The 21,929-nt window shown below is 52.0% G+C and overlaps 9 protein-coding genes across 9 annotated transcripts; 3 read left to right on the top strand and 6 right to left on the bottom strand.

Annotated features, from left to right (window-relative positions):
* Positions 1-1,422: 1,422 nt before the first annotated feature.
* On the bottom strand, positions 1,423-2,013 carry BDP55DRAFT_729423 (uncharacterized protein; the record flags this gene model as incomplete). The annotated part of the gene is made up of 1 exon (XM_060579564.1): positions 1,423-2,013. The coding sequence occupies one exon, from the start codon at positions 2,011-2,013 to the stop codon at positions 1,423-1,425; it is 591 nt and encodes a 196-aa protein (XP_060428777.1).
* A 511-nt stretch (positions 2,014-2,524) lies between these two features.
* Positions 2,525-2,861, bottom strand: BDP55DRAFT_666256 (uncharacterized protein). The gene has a single exon (XM_060575091.1). The coding sequence runs from the start codon at positions 2,811-2,813 to the stop codon at positions 2,601-2,603; it is 213 nt and encodes a 70-aa protein (XP_060428778.1). The 5' UTR covers positions 2,814-2,861; the 3' UTR covers positions 2,525-2,600.
* On the bottom strand, positions 2,847-3,353 carry BDP55DRAFT_729424 (uncharacterized protein; the record flags this gene model as incomplete). Its single annotated transcript, XM_060579565.1, has 2 exons — positions 2,847-3,049; positions 3,116-3,353. 2 exons carry the CDS (start codon positions 3,351-3,353, stop codon positions 2,847-2,849), a joined length of 441 nt encoding a protein of 146 aa, XP_060428779.1.
* A 1,566-nt stretch (positions 3,354-4,919) lies between these two features.
* On the top strand, positions 4,920-6,820 carry BDP55DRAFT_694516 (uncharacterized protein; the record flags this gene model as incomplete). Its single annotated transcript, XM_060577363.1, has 7 exons — positions 4,920-5,214; positions 5,235-5,395; positions 5,446-5,490; positions 5,538-6,085; positions 6,173-6,289; positions 6,508-6,542; positions 6,603-6,820. The coding sequence occupies 7 exons, from the start codon at positions 4,920-4,922 to the stop codon at positions 6,818-6,820; spliced, it is 1,419 nt and encodes a 472-aa protein (XP_060428780.1).
* A 501-nt stretch (positions 6,821-7,321) lies between these two features.
* BDP55DRAFT_666266 (uncharacterized protein) lies at positions 7,322-11,162 on the top strand. The gene is made up of 10 exons (XM_060575092.1): positions 7,322-7,814; positions 7,886-8,059; positions 8,121-8,131; positions 8,210-8,480; positions 8,529-8,552; positions 8,605-8,724; positions 8,777-8,876; positions 8,937-9,218; positions 9,270-9,372; positions 9,438-11,162. Exons 1-10 carry the CDS (start codon positions 7,598-7,600, stop codon positions 10,749-10,751), a joined length of 2,616 nt encoding a protein of 871 aa, XP_060428781.1. The 5' UTR covers positions 7,322-7,597; the 3' UTR covers positions 10,752-11,162.
* A 499-nt stretch (positions 11,163-11,661) lies between these two features.
* BDP55DRAFT_632842 (thioredoxin) lies at positions 11,662-14,070 on the bottom strand (the record flags this gene model as incomplete). The annotated part of the gene is made up of 3 exons (XM_060572474.1): positions 11,662-12,009; positions 12,066-13,818; positions 13,877-14,070. 3 exons carry the CDS (start codon positions 14,068-14,070, stop codon positions 11,662-11,664), a joined length of 2,295 nt encoding a protein of 764 aa, XP_060428782.1.
* An 897-nt stretch (positions 14,071-14,967) lies between these two features.
* Positions 14,968-18,040, bottom strand: BDP55DRAFT_666269 (ankyrin repeat-containing domain protein). The gene is made up of 5 exons (XM_060575093.1): positions 17,930-18,040; positions 17,289-17,842; positions 16,544-17,228; positions 16,391-16,476; positions 14,968-16,335 (listed from the first exon to the last, which is right to left on the bottom strand). Exons 2-5 carry the CDS (start codon positions 17,735-17,737, stop codon positions 15,198-15,200), a joined length of 2,358 nt encoding a protein of 785 aa, XP_060428783.1. The 5' UTR covers positions 17,738-17,842; positions 17,930-18,040; the 3' UTR covers positions 14,968-15,197.
* A 565-nt stretch (positions 18,041-18,605) lies between these two features.
* Positions 18,606-20,284, top strand: BDP55DRAFT_553619 (tyrosyl-DNA phosphodiesterase; the record flags this gene model as incomplete). Its single annotated transcript, XM_060569308.1, has 3 exons — positions 18,606-18,980; positions 19,040-19,817; positions 19,866-20,284. The coding sequence occupies 3 exons, from the start codon at positions 18,606-18,608 to the stop codon at positions 20,282-20,284; spliced, it is 1,572 nt and encodes a 523-aa protein (XP_060428784.1).
* A 168-nt stretch (positions 20,285-20,452) lies between these two features.
* On the bottom strand, positions 20,453-20,928 carry BDP55DRAFT_632845 (acyl CoA binding protein; the record flags this gene model as incomplete). The annotated part of the gene is made up of 3 exons (XM_060572475.1): positions 20,453-20,602; positions 20,690-20,757; positions 20,832-20,928. 3 exons carry the CDS (start codon positions 20,926-20,928, stop codon positions 20,453-20,455), a joined length of 315 nt encoding a protein of 104 aa, XP_060428785.1.
* Between the last annotated feature and the right edge of the window lie 1,001 nt (positions 20,929-21,929).

Below are 21,929 nucleotides of genomic sequence, written 5' to 3' on the forward strand. Positions count from 1 at the left end.
GTGCGCAGGTGGTGTACTCTTCTGACGTGTTGACGAAGTACCGTCTAAAAGAATACGACAAGGACCGTAGCTTGGCTCAAGTGGCTCAGAGAGGGTGCAGCCTAGCCAGAGCAGAGGAGGACGTAGTAAGAGCTAGTAGAGATCGACAACGCAGGAACAGCGTAAGTTTGTGCTCTGACTCTGCCGTACTACTGAGAGCCGGATGGTGATTTTATGCACGCAATTCTCGAGACCCGCCTCAATGTGTCTTTCAAGTCAGTAAGAGAGTTTATGCCTCGAGTCGGCGCAGCGAGGTCGCGTGCTTGCGTTGATACTGAGTGAGGGGAAATTTGTCAAGAGCTCACCTCAGCTTCAAGAGACTCAGCATCAGACGTGGGTATGAGACGGTGTTAGGTTGAGTGTGGAAGAGCCCGTGTGACTCAATGGGTCAATTGATTGATCAAGAGTCGCAAAAGTGTCTGGAGACGGGAGACTGGAGACAAGTGGAGATTTGAGCTCAAGAGAGACGTTGAGGATATCAGGTCAACGGAAAGGAATTGGTGACAAGAGTCAATTCGTGCAGGTAGTAGGTTCCTTTTTTCAATGGCTCTTGCCAGTTCCATAGGTTAGCCCCAGTCCGGGTTGTCTTTAAGGTGGGATTAGCGTCTTGGTGGCCCAAGCCCACAGGATGAGGAAGCCGCTACGAGGGAATTCCCGGCGCAAGGGGCCGTAGAGAAAGCTGGCAGACAAACCGCACCCCACATGTAGTAGAATTAGAAGGATGAATGCGATGGATTGTGACACTTCGGCCAAGCAAGCACCTGTAGCATCTCATAATAGGTAGGAAGGGTAACATATTCGCTGCGACAATTCCGCACCAGGAAGCTGGGCCGGTAACCGGCCCTACGGATACACGCTTCAACGGCTGTTGGCAGTCGCAATAATTTCCTAGTTCCATTGCTTCCATGAATGTTCTTCGCCTCCGTTAATCTTGTCTCAATCATCAACTTCTAATGTTTCCATCTAGCCCGTTTCACGACCGGGACTCGGCCCTACAATGTAATTTGTCACCGGGAACGCACGGCACGTGTCCGAGTCCAGGTGGCAGGTGCTTGGCCCAGCTGGACCCCTGGATGATCTGTCTTGGAAGTGGAGCAAACAAGTTTAAAGCTGGTGCTGAAGAGAAGGTAATGTCGTTGTCAGGCAAACTACGAACAACATCCTTAACATGGTTCCTTGACTCACTCCCCCGCACCGCTCAACTAAAGCCATACAAACGTGCAGGTCTTCAAGCTGAAAATGAGAAGAGAAGCGCCCGAGTTACCAGCAAATTTTCAATCGTTTGCATTCATTTTGTGAATCAGCGATTGTTATGCAAGTAACTTGACTTTAACAGAACATTGCTCGTTGAGACCATTCGCAAAAGCGCCACCGAATCCGTCCTCACTCCCAGTCCAAGAGACCAAGTAGAAAATCTGATAACTGCGTCAAAGCTGACAACTTATCCCAGAAAGATGAAGTGTTCGACGTCTTCTGCGTCTGCAATGCCAAAAGACGCGAGTCAAAGTATGCTCTCTCCGTAGCACTTGATTGCTTCTGTTGCTCTTGCAACTTGATCATCTCTGCAGTCAGTCGTTCCATCTCGGCCTTCCACGCTTGGCCCATGACTTCTACCTGCATCTTCTCCTTCTCCATTTGAGCAATCTTGGCTGCCCCAGCCTTTCCCTCCATTTCGGCCAAGGCACTGTTGAACTTTTCCATGACCTCATCCATCCGACGCTTCGCTGCATCCTGCTCTGACTGAGACTGCTTCTCCAGACTTTGAAGTCTTTCATGCAAAGCCTTCTTCTCCCGTTCCACTCGAATCATCTGATCTGTAAATTCCTGCTCTTGGCGCCGTTGTCCCTCTCTGTTCTCAGCTCGTAGTGCTGCCTGTTCATTCATGAGGTCCCTAACTAACGCCTTCTTTTCCTCTTCCTTCTTCTCAAGGGCCGTCTGAAGAGCCATGTTCTGTTCGAGACGAGCCTTCTCCATATTTCTCCTGCAAGACTCTGATGTCCTCCTCAAACTTCGCGCGTAAGTCTGCCAACTCATGATTGAGCGCCACACCAGCTGTGGTCTTCGTAACATCGAGGCCTTGGTCTACCATTTCCTTCTGCACTTGCAGGACAACAGGAGGCAAACCAGAAATCTCCAATAGTAGATCAACGGCGGATCCCTGTGTATTGTTGAAGCGCCGAATCTGCGATCCCTTACTCTTCATTTCGCCCCACCAATCAGGTTTTTTGAGAAGCTCCCGCTCTCTTTCCTCTCCTACGCTGACATCTTTCAGCTCATCCCAAAAAGTCATAACAAGGTAAACGTTGCCGAAGAAATTGACTCCACGCAGATAACGAAACATGTCAAAGTTCCTCTGGATCCCATTGCTGACACGCTCATCCTTGATGCGATGAAGATATATAATCCCACTGAGCTTGAGCTTTCTCTTATATGAGGTGCTTAGGGTCTCTGCAATATCGATCAAGATATCGCCATCTGACTCCAGGTCCAGGCAAGAATCAGTGTAAAGGGGTGCTACTAGTTACATTCTCATCATAAGAAAAGTATCCATACTAGCAAGATCAAATCCAAACGACCGCCGGCGACCAGACGACGCCGTGCTCGCTTTTATCACGGAGCGACCGCGAGACAATTCTTGGCCTGACAAGCACCTGCACAGGTCGTTCGTTCAGCCGCACCGTGCTATAATCAGTGGTGTTTCTGGTCAGTTCATGGGCCGTCATTTCCCTGTCCGAAAACGTTGTGAGATTGGGGTGCTCCAAACCCTCAACCATGATACATGTTTTCAGCTTCCACAACTTTTGAGCCTAGGATGAGAACTCCTCATAGTACCCAGCAAGCTCGTCCAGTGCAGATTGAATTGGTGACTTCAGGATAACCCCATTGGTTTGGTAGAACTCTTGAGCGTACCTTCGAAAGGTCTCAGGGCTCCTCAATGTCTCGTGGTCTTGACCATCCCGTCCTTCTAGGACTTCGTAGGTGCTAAGACGCCACTCAACGAATGCCTCCGCTGGAACCGCTTGTCAGTGTCAAGTTCAAGCTCTACCTCGATTGACAATTTCCAGTGATAACACACTGTTGGCCATCCTCAGGATATCACCTCCAAAATGCTCCGGGTATCGGAAGAAGGGGTTTGAGAGAAACTTCTGACAGAGATCCCTTACCAAAGCTCCTTCCACTAGAGCTTGCATGAAACGAGGTCTCATGCTCCGTAGGTGCGTTTCGGCGTTTTGGGTAGAGGGAGCCAGAACCTTGGATTGCTGTAAAGTCCGCACAATTGCCTCATAGTTGGTGATCTCATCCTCGGCAGCCATGTAGTCGCAGATCCATCCTTGAAACTCGTCGCCATTAAACAGCTTCCGAAAAAACCAATCAACTTTGTCGTCAGCGAATCTACTTGAATTTTCGCTAGCCAGCTGTGCCACAGCAAGCTCGCGAAGGTTATCAATGAATCTTTCCTGTATGACAGTCTTATCCTCAAGCTTCAAAATGAGTTCTCGTCCTTCTTGTTACTCCTGCCGGTGTTTACAGGGCGCATCCGGCTGTGACTGTGAGCTGAAAACATTCGACAGTGGTCTTCAATAACTTCAAACCTCTTAACGATCCGGGGGGGTTAAGAATAATTCCTCCTAAGCTTTGAAAGTCGCCCGGATCCTGGGACTCTTCTGGAGATGCTTGTGCCTTTGGCTCTTCTACGAAGACTGGGACCAGAATCTGCTTGGCTGAGACGAGTATCTGCTAGTCGCCAGTTGCTTCTGCCCTCGCTTCTTTTCCTGTAAACGGGAGAAGGAGGTTGCATGACTCCCTGAGGTTCCTTGTTGTGTGTCGAGGGACCCTCGGAAGCCTCATGATCCTCATGATTATCGACACTCCTTTCCCGAGGCTTAGATCTTTCCGAGCTTTGGTAAGAATAAGTCGGCGGAGGTTCGAAATTTCCTGGCCGAAGCTTTCGCCGGTCCTCGTGCTTTTGAAGCAATGTGTTCCTTCGATTATCGACTGGGACGACACTGACTTCCGGAAGCAAATTGTGCTGCACGGTAAGTTAGGATATGCTCGTTCACTTTGGCGGCCTGAGAAGCTACCAACCTCGATTTGTCTAATCGCAGGCCCGACACGAGCGTCGCTGTAGATATGGGTTCCTCACCTCGAAGAGTTGAAGGTGGGTATGGGGCGGCTTTCCATGATGGAGAATTGAAAGAAAACGTAAGTTAGGGCATGAAATATTTGCTTCTGGATCTTGATGATTGTGGTGATTTCTTTTTGCAGGAAGAGGACATGACTTTCATTTCTTATAGTAAGCACACTAAGCACAGAGAAACCTTTGGACCATTGGTGTCTTGCCTGTAAATCGCCCGGAGTCACAAGGCCTCTCCCTCCGGACCCAGGCATATCTCAATCAACTTACACCGCCTGGCGACTTGCTCTAGTGACTGTAATCAATTCCACGGACTTTTTGAGGCGACTGACTGGCTTGAATGCAAGGGATTTGGTACCGAAATGTCTCACCGACCAGACCCTTACCGAGCAGCTGGATCATTCAGCCCATCAAAGCTGATCACAATGCTCCTTGGCATACCGCGTAATATATCCAGCCTCATAAATACTCCACCACACTGCTCATCCATGCAAACCACTGGAAGTACTACAACCAAATTCTACATCTGAAACTTGTTGCTAATTTGTCCATAATCTATTCGCCAAATGAATATTTCCGTTCGACCGCGTACAAAGCTCGTTGTTGGCCTCGACTATGGGACAATATATTCTGGCATCAGTTTCGCTCTGTCCAATGCCGCGGACTTCAGGGACATCTACCCCTGGACGAAGTTTCCTGGAGCTGCAACCCATGGTTCTAACACTGCGAAAAGGCACCTTCGCGGATGGCTTATCAGAACGAGAACCGTGATGATCTTGGACATGACGTTTGGGGCTATCAGAAGGAGTCAGGTCTGAAGAGCTACTCTTGGACGAAGCTGATGCTTGACGATAGCGCTCTTCCTTCAGATTACGACGACCCTAACCTGAAGCGCAGCCTAGAAGATAGTTTGATGAAACCTTCAGCCGGAAAGACGGCCAAAGACATCGTGACAGACTACCTTCGTGGAATGTATACTACGTTCCAAACCGCAGTTGAGGAGCAAATAGGACGGGAAAATCTGCAGGACTTCCCGATGGGTGTTTGGCTCACGGTCCAGCAATGTGGTCTGAGAAAGCGAAAATTCTTACACAGGCTGCAGCAAAGGACGCAGGCTTCGCGTCAAGGTCTATTGATAGGATCATGCTCATACCCGAACCAGAGGCAGCAGCACATATGGCTCTGAAAACCAGCGTGAATCATGTGCATGATCTTGTAGAAGTGAGTTATGAGAAAGCAGTCTATGCTTACATCGTGTTGACAGCTCATAGGAAGGAAGTGGTGTCATGGTTTGTGATCTTGGTGGAGGCACAGTGGTAGGTCGGTTGCTTATCCTGTCAGGCTGATTTACTAAAGACCAAAGGACATTACAACGTACGAGATTGAAAGGATATCGCAAACTCTCAGACTGAAGGAACTTTGTGTCGGCAACGGTGGCAAATGCGGCGGGACATATGTTGATCGCAACCTCCATGAGCTTCTTGCTAAACAATTCGGAACAGCGTTCACCTGCCTCCCCTATACTCAAACTGGCCCTGGAAGTGAATTCGCTGACCAATTTGAAGATAAGAAGAAGGAATTCAGCGTTCAGACTGCCAGCAGAAGGCCTATGAGACTTAGCCTCAGGATGGAGGGCCTGGCAGGAATGCCGAGACTAGCAGATTACTACGACCAAGGCCTGTCTAAGGTTCTCTTGACTAGGCAAGACATGCAAAGTCTTTTCGATCCAGTGGTGGAGAAGATTCTGCAGCTTGTGACTGACCAAGAAACTCGGACAAGGGGAAAGAGAGGGAAAACCACCAGCACTCTTGTTCTTGTTGGAGGCTTCGGGTCACTCCCATACGTCAAAGACAAATTGAAGGAGTGGTGTGGCAAATGGAACATTCGACTAACAACTCCCATGAATGGAGCGTAAGATTTCATGAAACGAAGCGGAATATTTGATGGTACTGACTTGGAGTTCCTATAGTCAGCCATTGTATGTGGCGCAGTCTTGAGAGGTGTGGAAGGCTCGATTACCACTGAAAAGAGGTGCAGACGCCACTATGGGCACAAGGTATCCCGGCCATATCATTCAGAGAAGCATAAGGGATACGATGCGTCGAAGCGGCGACTGTACATCGATCCATTCAAGAAAACTACTTACTTACACGGATTCATGTCTTGGATGATTGGAAAGGTTGGTTAACTGCGCGTTAACTACTGGAAACGATGCTAACAGTGTTTAGAATGACAAACTGTGAGAAACCTCCGAGATCGACACCCGTTATCGAAAGCACTTCCGACGGCCTCTTGAAACGAAATACTCTCACGACCTGTATGCCTGCCTGTAGCTTAGATCAAGCTCCTGCGACAGTAGAGAACGACAGTAAGTGCCCTTAACAGAACCACGCTTCTGTAAAAGCGATTTTTGCTGATGCGAGTGCAGGAGTCGAGAAAATCGGAAGGGTCGAATACACGATTGATGGTCTTGACGTGGACAGCGACAGCGGAGTTGAACGGATCATGGACCACGGGCGCATGGTGTATGGGGTTCTGCTCACATTGAGAATCAAGATGAGCAACGAAACAGGGCTTCTGATATTCAAGATCATGGTCGGAGAAAAGGAGGTCGGGCAAGCGAAACTTGCATTTTCAAGCATATGAACATCCAGAGCAGCGAATGAGCAAAGCCGCTTTCCATGTAAATGTCGCGAAACTGCACTCTGGTACTCAGGAAACACGATGTTGCGATTCAATCTTCAGAGTCGCCAAACAAGAATATGAATGCTGGGTACCCACCCAGGCATGTCCTGCAACTCGCATCGTGCCTAGAGGCCGGAAGTCTCTCTCTCTATCGAGTTAAGCCCCGGTGATATCCAAGGCACATCAAGACTGCATGGATGTGAGCATGAAAGAGGGTAAGTAATAACCAATAAGCCTCTTGAATCCACAATGTGAAATCCTGGTACTCCTGAGTCCTGGGCTGTCGGTCCACGGCTACCCACTCACGGGAGTTCGGACACACGGACCATCCGCTGGTGTCGTCTCACCTTCAGCTCCCTTCACCGCATCTACCTGGGTCCAGAGGTGCTGAGGTGCATGGGTCCCATCTGCGAAGTACCGGGGACAATAGGTACTATCCATGGGTATCCGTAGCTATCTGAGCTTGTAGTTGGCTACCTCCCCAGCTCCCCTCGCACTCACATGCACTTACCCCTCTGACGTCGCTCTCTGGACCCTGTTTCATCGCCGCCTTTACCTAACATCAACTCCGAGTTCCCCTCCTCCTCCAAAGCTTCCTTCAACGACACTCACCTGCTTTAGACCGGGACTCTTACAACTCCCACATTCTTCCGTGACACCCTTTATTCATTTCCATCGCTCCGTGTCTACTCTTCCATCTCGGCCTCATTTCAGCTCACAAAACAGCTCCCCGCCGCCATGGATCACATCTTCCGCAAGGTGGAGCGGGGCATCGACGCCCTTTTTGGGGATGAGCGACACGCCCACACTCACTCGGGCCACGAGTGCCATGAGCACCATCCCGCCGGCCACGCCGAGAACAGATTCCAGTCTTTTGCGCCTCAGACCACCGGCAATGCCAAGTGGTACGTCGACGGATGCTCCTACTTTTGGGCCGTTTCCGAAGCTATCGAACGTAAGCTCACACTACGATCATACTGGTACTTCCAAATACGAATCATCTCTCCCTGACTAAATGAGCTACAGAGGCTCGCGAGAGCATTTACATCTTGGATTGGTGGCTGAGCCCGGAGCTGTACCTGCGCCGCCCTCCCTCTCAGAATGAGCGTTACCGCATCGATAACCTGCTCAAGGCCGCTGCCGAGAGGGGTGTCAAGATTAACATCATCGTGTACAAGGAGGTTGAAGCCGCCTTGACCCGTGAGTGATCCCAACGCCAAGCAGTCATCTGAACCCCATGCTAACAAGTAACGACAACTAGTCAAGTCCTCTGTAAGTCAATATCAGTTGTGTCAATATATCAACAATATGTGCTCATAGAAATCGAGTCATGCTGACATTCTCATCAAGCACACAAGGACCTACCTGGAAAGCCTTCATCCCAACATTGGCGTGTTTCGACACCCTGACCATGTGCCCACCGGATACGACTTCCAGGCTGAGCTCAAGCAGAACTTCGCCAACATGAACGTCAACACCTTCACTCTGTCCAAGGCTTCCGGCGATGCCATCAAGGCCATCTACGGTACCGCCACCGATGGAGTCACCCTGTTCTGGGCCCATCACGAGAAGCTCTGCCTGATTGACGGCAAGATTGCTTTCATGGGAGGTCTCGATATGTGTAAGTTGTGATGCCAAGTGTAGATGTCACTCACTAACAGTTTTATAGGCTTTGGCAGATGGGACACCAACAGTAAGTTGAGGTTATCTTTAAAACTTACACGAGCCGTGTTTAACAGGAACAGGTCATCCCATTGCGGACGCCCACCCCGGCAACCTGGATGCCGTTATCTTCCCTGGCCAAGACTACAACAATGCCCGTGTCTACGACTTTGCTGACGTCGACAACTGGGAGCAGAACAAGCGTGAGTGAAGTCTGGAAGGCTATGCCTATTCTCTATGCTAACATTGCAACAGTCGACCGCACCAAGAGCTCTCGCATGGGCTGGTCCGATGTCAGTCTCAGCTTGAGCGGTCCTATCGTGGCAAACTTGGCAGACCACTTCGTTGATAGATGGTCCGTACTAGAAAACTGGTATTCCTAATGGTTGCAAAGTTGAGAACTGACAGTGAGTAGGAACTTCATCTACGGCGAGAAGTACGGCAAGAAGAACCCTGGAAAGTACCAGGCTCTGGGAGGAGCAGCCGCCAACGCGGACGCCGGCAGAATCGCCGAGAATGAGACGGAGAGCGGTGGTCTCTTCGGCGGTGGTGGCCATACCAGCCACCTTTTTGGCGATCTCTCTGAGCGTATCAACCGAGGTATCAGTCGCATGGCAGTCAGTGACGACAACCAGGACGACGGTCCCGTTAGAGTCGACCGTGGCAACCGTGCTGCCAACATCCAGCTCACCCGAAGGTAATCAACATTCTTATCTTGACAGAATGAGATACTGATGGACTATCACAGCTGCACGGAGTGGTCTGCTGGTCACCCAACCGAGCACTCAATTGCGAACGCCTACATGCATGCCATTACCAATGCTCAGCACTACGTCTACATGGAGAACCAGGTACACTCCCCCTTCCCCTTTTCCTCCCTCAACTTCATCCGCACGCCATCTAACACAATAGGAAGTTCTTCATCACGGCCACCAGCAAAGAACAGCACCCCGTCACCAACAAGATCGGCCGCGCCATCGTGGACCGCATCATCCGCGCCCACCAAAACGGCGAAGACTTCAAAGTCATCGTCGCCATGCCCGCTGTCCCTGCCTTCGCCGGTGACCTCAAGGCCGACGACGCCCTCGGCACCCGCGCCATCATGGAGTTCCAATATAACTCCATCTCCCGCGGCGGACACTCCATCATCGAGACCCTCCGCTCCGAAGGCGGCATCGACGACCCGGGTCGCTACATCCGCTTCTACAACCTCCGCAACTACGACCGCATCAACATCTCCTCCACCATGGCCGACGCCGAAGGCCGCTCCGGCGTCCGCTACGAGGACGCCCGCCGCGAGCACGACGACAACGTCGGCGCCGGCTACGGCGAACAGGGCCAGGGTTACGGCACTCGCGGCGACTCCCAGTACGAGCGCTACCAGGAGGCCGCCTCCCGCGTCTCGGACCAGACCTGGGACACCGTCTCAGCGTGCTACATGGACAGCGGCCGCGACCTGCACTCGGTCCCCTGGCACGGCGAGCCCGAGGCCGAGCTCGACGCCTACGTCAGCGAGGAGCTCTACATCCACTCCAAGCTCCTCATCGCCGACGACAGCCTCGTCATCTGCGGCTCCGCCAACCTCAACGACCGCTCCCAGCTCGGCACCCACGACTCGGAGATCGCCGTCGTTATCGAGGATCCCACCCCTATCGAGTCCGAGATGGCCGGACGCCCCTACACGGCCTCCAAGTTCGCCACCTCCCTCCGCCGCCAAATCTTCCGCAAGCACCTCGGCCTCCTGCCCGACCAACCCTGCGACCGCCCCAACGGCAACTGGACCTCCATCGAGCGCGGGCCCAACGAATACGACTGGGACTCCCCCGCCGACCGCCTCGTCCGCGACCCCATGTCGCGCGAGTTCTGGGACCTCTGGCAAGGCACGGCCCGCACAAACACCGAAGTCTTTACCAAGGTCTTCCACAACGTTCCCAACGACCGCGTCCGCACCTGGAAGGATTACGACGAGTTCTTCTCCAAGTACTTCATCATCCCCGGCGCCAAGAAGGAGGACGACAAGCAGAAGGAAGAGGAGGCCAACCGCGGCAAGGTCGAGTACGGCCACGTCGTGCGCGAGGAGTTCCCCGGCGGCGTGCGCGAGGTCAAGGACTGGTTGCAGCGCGTGCGTGGCAATATTGTTGAGATGCCGCTCGACTTCCTCGTCGACGTGGACGATATCGCAAAGGAGGGTCTGTCTCTCAACAGCTTCACTGATGAGATTTACACGTAAAAGAAAAACGGTGTGACGATGATCGGTGTTCCGTTTGTAGGACGTAAAACAGAATCAACAAAAAAGTAGGAGAAGAGGAGAAAAACAAAACCAGATTTGGGGCGGATTACAGAAACAAGCGAAAGAACGATGTGGTGGGGACAGTTTGGAATTTAGAGCTGGGAGGAAACAAATGACTGTTTCTGGGTGGGATTTTACAAAGCAGCCTCTTCCGGTCCAATGTCTCGTGTGTGTGTAACAATGAATCAATAGCTTCTCATTCAACCACTACTACCCTTTCTACACCCACATCCCCTGAAATACCCGGGTCCTCAGGATCGCGAGCCCAAGTGAACAATACTACTATCATGTCACACCAAGTCATTCGAGCAACATACCATTTCAGCAAAGTCACTCACTGCAAAGACTGTGCCCAAAGGCTACGCACATCTCAAGACCGAGAGTCATGACGAGTGAAAATGTCAAATAAACAATGTATAATCTGTCAAAGTGGCATGTAGACGCGGGGGCGTTGGTTGTATTTCCTCCTCCTCCGCTGCCACCGCCGCTGCCAAACGTAAGGAGTATTTATTATACAGACCTCTAGGCCATATCGGCCAATTCCCACACCAAAGAGAGAGAGAGACACACAGACACGCAGCGGGAAAAAGAAAAATGAAAAGAAAAAAAGTCCCCGTCAACTCCGTGAGTAGTTCACCTCAATGCTTTGGGTTTTTAATACGTCATCTGCTTTCCCGTCGTGGACGTGAAGAAAAGCAAAAAAAAGACACACCCTTTTGACGTCAATGTTCCCCAAATCGTCGTAGCCTCATTCATGGCCTTCCCATTAGTCCAACTTGCCAAGATCATGCTGTGCAAGGCACCGCTGCTCCTCCAGCCTCTTCCATTCCTGTTCGAGCAAGTTCAACTTCTAGTCCACCTTGCCGTTGCCATTGGGTCCCAGGAGACCCTCCTTCATCAGCTCCTTGTTGCCCCATGATTCTTCCAGGCGGAAGTGGCCGCCACGGCCCTTGCGGGAGCGGCTGCGGAACCATGAGAAGGCTCCAAAGGCCAGGCCAAGGATGCAGCCCATGGTCAGGTAGGGATGCTCGACAAAGGTGACGCGAATGTCAAAAAAGATCTTCTCAAAGCTCGAGATGGTGAGCTTAGGCTTGATCTTGGGCGGCGAAGAGACGACCTTGTTAATGGTCTCCAAGATCGACGTCCGAGACAAAAGGATGTTGTTGCCAGTAATAGTGGTATCCCAGTAGCGGCGGTTCTAAATGACAAGTCAGTCTGGCTGCTCATACGCATGTGTATGTCGGCTGTACTTACATCCTCGTCGTTGATAATGACACGGTCTCCGTCCTTAGTGTCAATGCCGTAGGTGGTGCGAATCCACCTCTGCCAGAAGACACTGTCGACCCAGGCAAAGCCAACCTGCTTGCGGTCCGACTTGTCCATGTTGATGCGGATGGCCTTGGCTGCGCGCAACGCACGCCCATCGCCGCGGTCATCGGCCTCATCGATTCTGAGCTGCTTGGCATCTCGAAGCTCTTGCCTTTCGTGCTGGAAATTCTGGATCTGCTTATCCATCCACTCGTTGGCAGCACTCTTCAACTCGCGCTTGGCTCTGAGGAAACCTTCCTGGTCTTCCCTGTTGACAATTCCGAGGACGACAACCTTGCCATCCATGATCTCGCGGGCGTTGGAGGCGGTCATCTCGGGAACAATCGGAAGCCAGACTGACTTCATCCAGTTCAAGACTTGGTGAATATCACGCATCTCCTTGGGTGTCAGCGGCTGGTAGTACGTAGGGCGGCCCTCTCTGGAAACGAGCAGGCGAGGCCAGGTAGTGATCTTATAACGGGCGAAAAGAACGGGATCCTTGGTCTTCACAAGCTTTGCCCTGCCAATCAGACTGAGAGGGATGCGCTCAAGAGCCATGAAGTCCTCAGTCGTAGTGGCATGGTCGTAGAAGTAGATGAAGATGACCTCTTCCTTCTCCTCGAGAACCGCCAGGGACTCAGCGTCTACATCCAGTACTCCTTCGCTGATGTCGATGGCCTTGTTAGCGTAGTGAACGAAGTCGCCGAGGCCTCTCAGACCATCGTACTCGACACGCTCGCCACCCTTGAAGAAGAGGATCGTGGGGTAGCCGCGGAGACGGACGTCCTTGCAGAGTCTGGTCTCCACGTCGCAGTTGACCTCTCCGATATTCAGACGACCCTTCATTTCCTTGGCCAGTTGCTGCCAGTTAGGTGCCATGGCCTGGCAGTGATGGCACCAGGGCGCGTAGAACTTGACAAACCAGGGGTCCTGGGTCATGGTGACCAAGGTCTGGAATCTCTCGGCACTCAGGGGCACAGAGGCACCTTCTTTGTTAGGCGTGACTGTAGGTTTCTTAACGACGGCCTTGGTAGGAACGGCGATAGCCTTTTCGGTGGTGCTGGGCTTCGCATCTGCCTTGGCGTCGGCCTTTGCGTCAGTCTTTGTACCAGTCTTCGCGTCGTCCTTGGCATCGCCCTTGGTGTCAGCCTTCGCATCGGTCTTGCCCGCAGGCTTATCGTCCTCCTTCGCGGGAGGAGCCTTCGGGGGGGCCTTGGTCTCTTCCTTGGGCGGCGTCTTCTCGTCGGCCTTTGCGGGAGTCTTGCTATCAGTCTTGGCATCCGTCTTGGCGTCGGCCTTGTCGTCCACAGACTTCTTCGAATCGTCGGTCTTTCCAGAGGCTGCCTTTTCGGGAGAGGTCTTGTCGCCAGGCTCGGGATACTCGAGGCTGCGGGGCCTGGTTCCGGGCTTGGCCGCCTCGAGGTACTTCTCGAGGATGGGGCTGATCTGGTCAATGTCCTTGACACCCTTGATCAACTCGGCCAGCTCGCCATTCTTGTAGAGGATGGTGCTAGGGTACGACGCGACGTTGTGGGAAGCGCAAAGATCGAAGTAGGCCACGCAGTTAATCGTGGCGAAGCGGAAATCGTAGAGCTCGGTAAAGGTCTTGTCCTCCTTGGACTCGGGCTTCGAGGTGTAGTACCACTCGTAGAGGGTCTGGTATATCGGCGCATAGTCCATGCAATGCGGGCAGTAAGGGCTATTCCATTGTAAGCACGTTGCGCGAAGGGCGGGTAAGCGATAACATGGTCGGGTACCTGTAGTGCTTGATAAGCATGAATTGCGAGGCCTTGACCTCCTTGTCGAAAGTATCCGGCGTTAGCTCGAGTATTGGTGGCACTTTCATGGAGTTGAAGTAGGTGTTCTCCCGTTCATCCTTGTCTGCCTCTGCTGCTTGAACCCCGGATAGCAGGGTCGAGCCCAGGAACAGGAACAAAGGTGATAACCTCATTGCGGCGATGAGGGTGCACCGCGTGAGTGCGATGACTTTAGAGCGTAAGATAAGTAGCAAAGTCTGTCAGACGATGCCAGTAACGACGGCTAAGCAAACGCAAGCAATCGAAAGGGCGCGGCAAAGCGCGGTTGTGCCGTCAATTCGCAATGGGAAGGTGCAGCGTCAGATAGGTGTGGATCGAATGGGAAGTCGCGATTGAGGTGGTTCGAGGGGTTTGCAAAGGATTTAGATAAAACCTTTTAGATCGCCGAAGACATGGAGGGTAGAAAAGTCGAGGAAGAAGCTAATGTTCCTTTCGTAGTCTGGGTCAAAGCCCCCCGAAAATCGTCCAGCGGCGTCGAAATGAAGGGGGAAAAGGGTGGTGGAAGGTTAGGTTGGTGTTGCTTTTGGCAAAGGGGGAAGCCAAGCAAAGGGACCAGCGAAAGCGAGCGACAAGACTGGCAGGTCAGGAGAAAGACCGTGTGTCAAGATTCTGTAGCGCGGTCCAGGTTCTCTGGCTGTGCAACGGCTGGCACCAAGAACCAGAACCAGCCAAACACGGGAAAAAGAGTTGTGCCTTGAATATGAGGCAACAACGGATGCTTTGTGCGTGTTCTGGGACTCTGGGACTCTGGCAAGTCTGGCAGTAAGTCTGGCAGTAAGGCCACCGTCTCCACTGTCAGTCAACCCGTCCGTTCTTGGTGTCCCCTGGCAGAGTCTGGCTGGCTGGCGGGCGGGAGGCGGAGAGTGTGGGAGAACAGCGGGAACTTGTGGTGCCAGCTGCCTGCCTGCTCGATCTGTCCCCACAGACATTGGTTCATTTCGCCATTCAAAGTTGAGCAAAGTTCAATCTTGCATCTTGGGGCGGCAGCAGGGTGGGTCCAAATTGCGATAAGAATAGAAAGCTGCTTATCCATCTAAGATCGCCACTTGAATAATCAATTGTTGACCACGCGTGCCACGCAAGAATCTCTGGGAACGATAGAAGAGTGTTCCAATGGCACGTGCGGATCGTCATTGCATCCCACGAGGGATAGGAAATTCAAGCTCGGGGCTTTTCCCACCCCACGATAGGACCCTGAAGGCTTCTTCGTTTGATTCCTGAACCAGACTCTTGTTCACTCTTTGCTAAACTGAGTCAACGACTAATCCACATCGTTACTGATGGTGCTCAAGAATCTGCTGGAGCTGATATCATCGACATTCAAGAAGCTCCGTTCAGAACCTCCCGATGTAGAACCCAATAAGAAGTCCTCGAGATTACGTTGTCGGATCTCTTCCAACAGGTTCTTGAAAGCCAACCACTCGCTAAATGTCGGCACCGTCTCGCCCGGCTCTCTGGAGTCTTCCCTGCCATACAGCCTTGCGGTTATCGTCTTCATTGGAGTATCACCAGCCGCATTCGCTTGATCGGGATCCAACCCGCGGATACGAGCATCACTCAAAATATCAATGAGCTCCTGGTTGGCAGTCTGGGCCGCGAAGTGGAGGACTCCAGAACCACTCTTGTCGATGGCATCGAGCCTGGCTCCGTGTTTGATCAGGAGCTCCGACAGAGCTGCGTTCCGACGCAGAATCGTGTCTCCGATAGGTGTTCGGCCTTCTAAACCCCTCTGTTTTGTCGGCAGATTAAGGTCCATGCCGGCATTGCAGAGCAGGTCGAGAGATCGATCCCAGTAGCCCCTCCTCGGATCCCAACGGACAACGTTGTTATTACGGACAATTGTGTACGTGAGCGGGCATATCCAGTCTGTGTCAGTCTCCATCACCAAAGCACTTCCTCTCTCCATTAGTAGTTCCAAGACATCGGGTCTATCAAATGCGAACATGATCGCCGTGTTTCCATAACGGTGGTTGTTGACCTGGGCATCAAGATCTGCACCTGCGTCAAGGAGTGCTTGGGTCATCCTCACTGAACCAAGGGGTTCGTACTGTGCGGCGAAATGCAGAGGTGTCCGCCCGGTGTTGGTAGTCGTCGATAGGTTGGCACCACGGTATAGTAGCATATCGAACGAAGCGTAATCAGCCAGGTAGATCGCCCAGTGTAGTGGACACCATCCGTAGCTATTTAAGCTATCAATATCAGAGCGGGCTAGTGTGATTGCGTCTGACAAAGATATCGATACCATCCCAGAAACTGCGTCATGTATCAATGACGATGTGCCAGCTTCTTTGGAAAACGTCAGCTTCTCAAGCAACCGAAGTTGCTCGGGTTCGAGAGAGTGTAATAGGTCCTCCTTTGCCAAACAACAATAGATCAGGCGATACTTGCTAGCAGCAGTCCTAAGATGGATTAAACTAGAACCAAGCATGGCGGCACCGGATCAAGCTAACTTACTGGCCAAAAACATTTTCGGCATATAACGGCCATCCTTGCTTGACCAGAAATTCCGAAAGTATCAAGTCCACACCGTTTAGCGACATCTAGAGACGTTACAAGACATAAGCATAAACACCTAGCATCTACAGATATTGAAATGCATGGACGTACCGAAAGAAGGGAGCTCCCATCCTCATCTACATCCGTAGGCAGTACAGTTGAGTTGGCGATCCCTCGTTTTATCCATTCGATGTCGCGGCTGTTTGCAATCCATCTCAGTCTGTGTCCTGAAATCACTCGTGGGATGCGTAAGTAGATCGAACAGCCGGCCCCGGTCAGACTTTCCCGAGAAGTGGCTATAACCAGGGCACGTAGAAGGAGCCATCTGGGAAATATATATATCATCCGCGACGAAGCTGGTGCTCCGGCACACGCCAGGAGATCACACTTTCTGGCCCCCAACAGTGATTTGCTGTTGTATTCGAGGAAGACAGTCCCGGATATCATACTTAGCCATGTCGGTGTCTGTAGCCTAGAGTGGTGATGGCATTGACATTTGCAATACGGTGTGCATTTCCGATGGACTACAGTTTGAGCTGGCAGAAACGGACTGCCGCCGATTTCTCCATAGCGTGGGCCGCTGCTAATCATAGTAGAAGGCTGGTTTCTATCTTGCAGTGAGTCCTCTAATTCAAGAGTTTTGACATACATCTGTCTAAGACAGGCCTTCACATCGTCTAAACCGGCTTGATTCATGAGTTGCATGTCTCGATTTATCCTGTATTCCTCGTCCAGATTCCGGAAAGAGCTTTCAACGAGCTGACGGGTTTCGAGTATAGCTCTGGTTTGACGAGAGCTGTTTATAGTCAGCAACGCGTGAAATAGCGCCTGTCTTTAACCGTCAACTTATGCTTACCTTTGCGATGAAAGGAGAGCACTAAGACAAAGCATCAAGGAGGCCTTGGTCTTGTTTGCCCTGCACTTGAGCTTGGTAACATGGCTTCTTTCCCGTATCCACTTTGACGTTGAGACTCGTAGTTGTCCGTTCATCTCTTCGTCATGGTTCGTTCCTGTAAGGCGATGACACAGCGCCAGAAGCTCATCTTGTATGGCTTCAAGGTCCTGTTTCAAAGCCAAGGTCGGAGCTACGTCCAGCGCGGGAAGAGCGACATCCCCATTCTCTAGTTCCTGAAGAGGGTTCCTGACCTGCTCGATGACATTACGAAGAGTAGTAAGTTCGTCAACGAGGTCGCGAAAGTCTGCCGGTGCATGGCGAAGGGAAAGGAGTATTTTGACTCCTTTACCAAGAGCGGCCGATGCCTGTAGCAAAGCGATGATGCTTGCAGCGGTAGAAAGAGGATCCATATCGAGCTGGAGGCGGACAGAGAGAACGGAGAGGGTGAAGAGGAGGCTTGGATACTTTTGTCGACTTGAGTTAGGTGGGAGTGAGATAATGCCAAGGTAGCCTGCCTGTCGCATATTAGCTGAATTGTTTGGGCGAATCGTTTCCTCTGATATGTAATAGAGGCCGGCCGAATTGGGACCAATAGAGCGAACCTGGGAGGCAGTGTGAAGTTGGAACTTGCAGGTGAAAGCTCAACCTATTAAAGCACTCCACCAAAGGAGCCCAACGCAGGCTGAGGTCGAAAGATTGTTCGTCTGCCCGGGAAGAGACTCCCTGAATTACATTTTGTACGGCAAGGCACTGCAGTTGTTGAGTATTTGGTACCTAATCTATCTCTAATTACCTTAATTACTTTACCTGGCGCACTTATTGACACTAAGGTAGATGCACCGCAGGCTAGTAATGGCGGCAACGTAGGTGCCGCAAGCATCGGGTTCCGCTTACTCTCTCTCTCTCTATCTCTCTAAAAAAAGAAACAAAAAAAGGCCGGCTTCAAGAATCGCCAGGACCGCGAGAATTTCTTTTTCACAACGACTTATACAGCTCAATTTTCAACTAAAATTCGGTGCAAAAGGGGTTGGCTTTTGTCTTGGAAGGCAAGAGGTGCCAAGTTGTTGCTCTAGGCAGGTGGCTCCGGCTCAGATCAGTTTAGGCATGCAACCGCAGCGGGCTTCACCGTTGCGGTTCCCCCTGTACCATCCATCCACCTCACAACGTTTCAACCACCAACCCATCTCAAGTGCTTCACTTACTCGTCTGCTCGGCTGACCCAAAACCCTTTTTCTCTGAGAACGCCGCACACGATCACTTATTGATCCATTTACCGCCATGGAGCGAGCAAACAAACGGCAGCGGCGTGCCGAGGACGTGGAAGAACCACGGCCGACAGCTCATTCAAACCATCTGGAATCCCTCAACCGACCTATAAGTCCACCCATGAAGAGAAAACAGCCAGGCATGCGCATTAAGTCGCCGTTCCAGCTGACGACCATCCGGGATCTTCCCGAGGCTGCCAACCGTGACTGTGTTGGCCTCGCAGACATCCTGGGTGATCCTATGATTGCAGAGTGTTGGGAGTTCAACTTTTTGCACGACATTCACTTTCTCATGAGCCATTTTGATGAGGACACCAAGAACTTAGTCAAAGTTCACGTCATTCACGGTTTCTGGAAGAGAGAAGACCCGAATCGCATAGCCCTTCAGGTCAGCCGACGATGACCAGCAGAAGCCACTTGACAATTCTGGACACTGACATTCAAAAGGAAGAAGCAGAAGCATATCCTAATGTTAAGCTACATGGGGCTTTCATGCCGGAGATGTTTGGCACTCACCACACGAAAATGATGGTGTTGATCCGGCATGACGACTCGGCCGAAGTGATCATACATACAGCCAACATGATCGCCAAGGACTGGACGAATATGACCAATGCTGTTTGGAGATCACCTGTTCTGCCACTCCTACCGAAAGAGGTGGTCGTTGAGAATGAGACAGCGGATAGCTATCCTTTCGGAACGGGAGAAAGATTCAAATACGACCTTCTCAGCTACCTCAGAGCGTACAACACACGGAGACCAATCCTTATAGACTTGGTCGAAAAGTTGTGCAAGTATGACTTCTCGAGTGTGCGTGCAACACTCATTGCTAGCGTCCCGGGCCGTCACCCCATCCACGACACTTCACAGACAACCTGGGGATGGCCATCCCTCAAGAGAGCACTGCGCAATGTCCCCGTCCAGGAAGGGAAGTCTGAAATCGCGGTTCAGATATCGTCCATTGCTACTTTGGGAGCCACTGATAGTTGGCTTCATAAATGCCTCTTCGACTCCCTAGGCGTGTCCAAAAACAACTCCCTTGCGACACCTAGGTCAACGTTTAAAGTCGTCTTTCCTACGGCCGACGAGATCATGCAAAGCTTGGACGGCTATGCTTCAGGAGCATCAATCCACACCAAGATTCAATCACAGCAACAGGCGAAGCAATTAGCGTACCTGCGGCCTATCCTCTGTCACTGGGCAAACGATGCGCCTAATGGCAAAGGTCAGGGCACAAGTCTCTGCCAACAAGTACACAACTAACATGTCGTAGTATTGAGCGATGATTCAGTGTTCAAAAAAGCCGGTAGACAACGGGCAGCACCTCACATCAAGACATACATTCGCTACGGCGAAAAGTCGATAGATTGGGCCCTCGTCACATCTGCAAACATTTCCAAACAAGCGTGGGGCGAAGCGGTAAGTGCATCGCAGGAAGTCAGGATCGCATCGTGGGAAGCGGGAGTGCTTGTGTGGCCTTTGCTCATCGCAGACAAAGCAACCATGGTGGGGACATTCGAAACAGATATGCCACCAAACGATGCGGGAGACGGCGAACCGGTTATCGGCCTGCGCATTCCTTACAACCTACCTCTTCAATCGTACGGAAAGGACGAGATCCCTTGGGTGGCAACGATGGCTCATGATGAACCAGACAGGCTGGGTAGAGCTTGGAGTGCTTGGGAGAACTGAGTCCACGCGGCGCATGGTCACATCCGTACTCTTCTCGACGTTGGTATCATTATATTGATCCTCGTTTCCCTGTTCGGCATGTACTCGAGCAAAAGAAACCATTGCTAATCCATATCAACCCGTTGTCGTTTCTCATGGTCGTTAGAAGCAGTGCATTTGGGGTTGCGTTTACGCGCCGACGGCCTCGGGCTCCTTGTTGGCGTCGTAGCCGTACTTCTCCTTGAGAGAGTTGACAAGGGTGACGTACTTCTCCTGGGCCTGCTCGGGGGTGAGGTTGTCGTCGACGACCTTCTGCCACGCGCTCTGCTTCGCCTTGCCCTGTAACGCAAACCAAACGTCAGCTTCCATCACGTGCCAAATTCGGGTAGGGGAGCTCCGGTTGCTTTAAGTGGTGATGCTGCGTACCTTGAGGTCGAACATGCCAGGCTTGGGGGCGCTGGAGATGTCCTCGCCAGTGCTGACCTTGTACAGGCCTATGTTCATAGTTGTATGTTAGCTACGAAAGGAGCCGAGGTAACAGGGGGTGGGCTTGTGGGAAGCGACGCACCGTAGAGCTCGAGGAGCTCGTCATTGCCGGGCTTGGAAGTAAGCTTCTTGCTGTCGGAGACAGCCTGCTTGAAGGCTTCGCTCTGGGGGGCAGACATGATGTTTGTTTTAGGTGTTTGGTATAAGGTTTGAGAGGTTGTGGTTTGTGTAGCAGTGAGGTTATATCGGGGGAAAGGGATTGTTGAGCTTCTCAGTGTTGGGAGGCGGAGGAAAGGGTTGGACGTGTTGGCGGGGTTAGCAAGGAGGTCCCACACTCCCGCTTCATCATATGCTCAAGTGCGCGGGGCAGCTGATGCTGTCATTGGGTCGGCCCTTGCACCTTGTGCCTCAGACCTCTTGCACCGCCACATGTGATGTGGGCGGGAAGCCACAACCTGAGGTGTCGGCTCAATGTCAAGCCGCCTTTCTCCGTAACGTCCAGTCCCTACGCAGGTACATACCTGCGCAGTGAGGTACATTAAACAAGTCATCGAAGCTGCTTGGAGCATCGTTGAACTTTCAACCTGTCCCCTGATCCAACGACCAATCTCATCGGTTTGGAAGATGGATTCTTTGCTCCACTCAAGCGGAAATGCTCACCAGTCCAATCCTTGGCTACCTAAGCAACAGCTACCAGCATCTTCCCTCGACCTGCAGCCTCTTCAAGTCGACGTTAACCGTTTGACCGTGCTTACGGCACTCGGCTGGACTGCAAATTGTTTGCCCGTTCGCGTTGTGCAGCAATGCCTTGCACCTAGCAAAGCAGCCGTCCGGTCCAAAAGGTGGACGTCCGAGCGCTTGATATCCCCAGACTGACATCGCACTCTGCAACGATACACGTCTCTTCGAGCAGAGACGGCGGCCAGCGTCTGATATATTCCCAGTGACGAATGCGTTTGGAAACAGGACACATGGTGCGTGCCTTGAGCGGACGATGACTACTTGACAACATCGACCAAAGGATGGCTGCTTCTCCCGGGAGGGTGTCCAGAATCACTCTCCCCCTGACTAAAGAGACTTGCCTTCCATGGATAAAGCCGCACCAAACGGGCTGGTCCGAACATGACGAACGAATCGGGAGTGACAGCTGCACTCGGACCCGACACGTTACCTCGAAAAG

The sequence above is a fragment of the Colletotrichum godetiae genome (assembly GCF_030913485.1).
Source record: "Colletotrichum godetiae strain CBS 193.32 chromosome Unknown BDP55scaffold_24, whole genome shotgun sequence".
Lineage (NCBI taxonomy): Eukaryota > Fungi > Ascomycota > Sordariomycetes > Glomerellales > Glomerellaceae > Colletotrichum > Colletotrichum godetiae.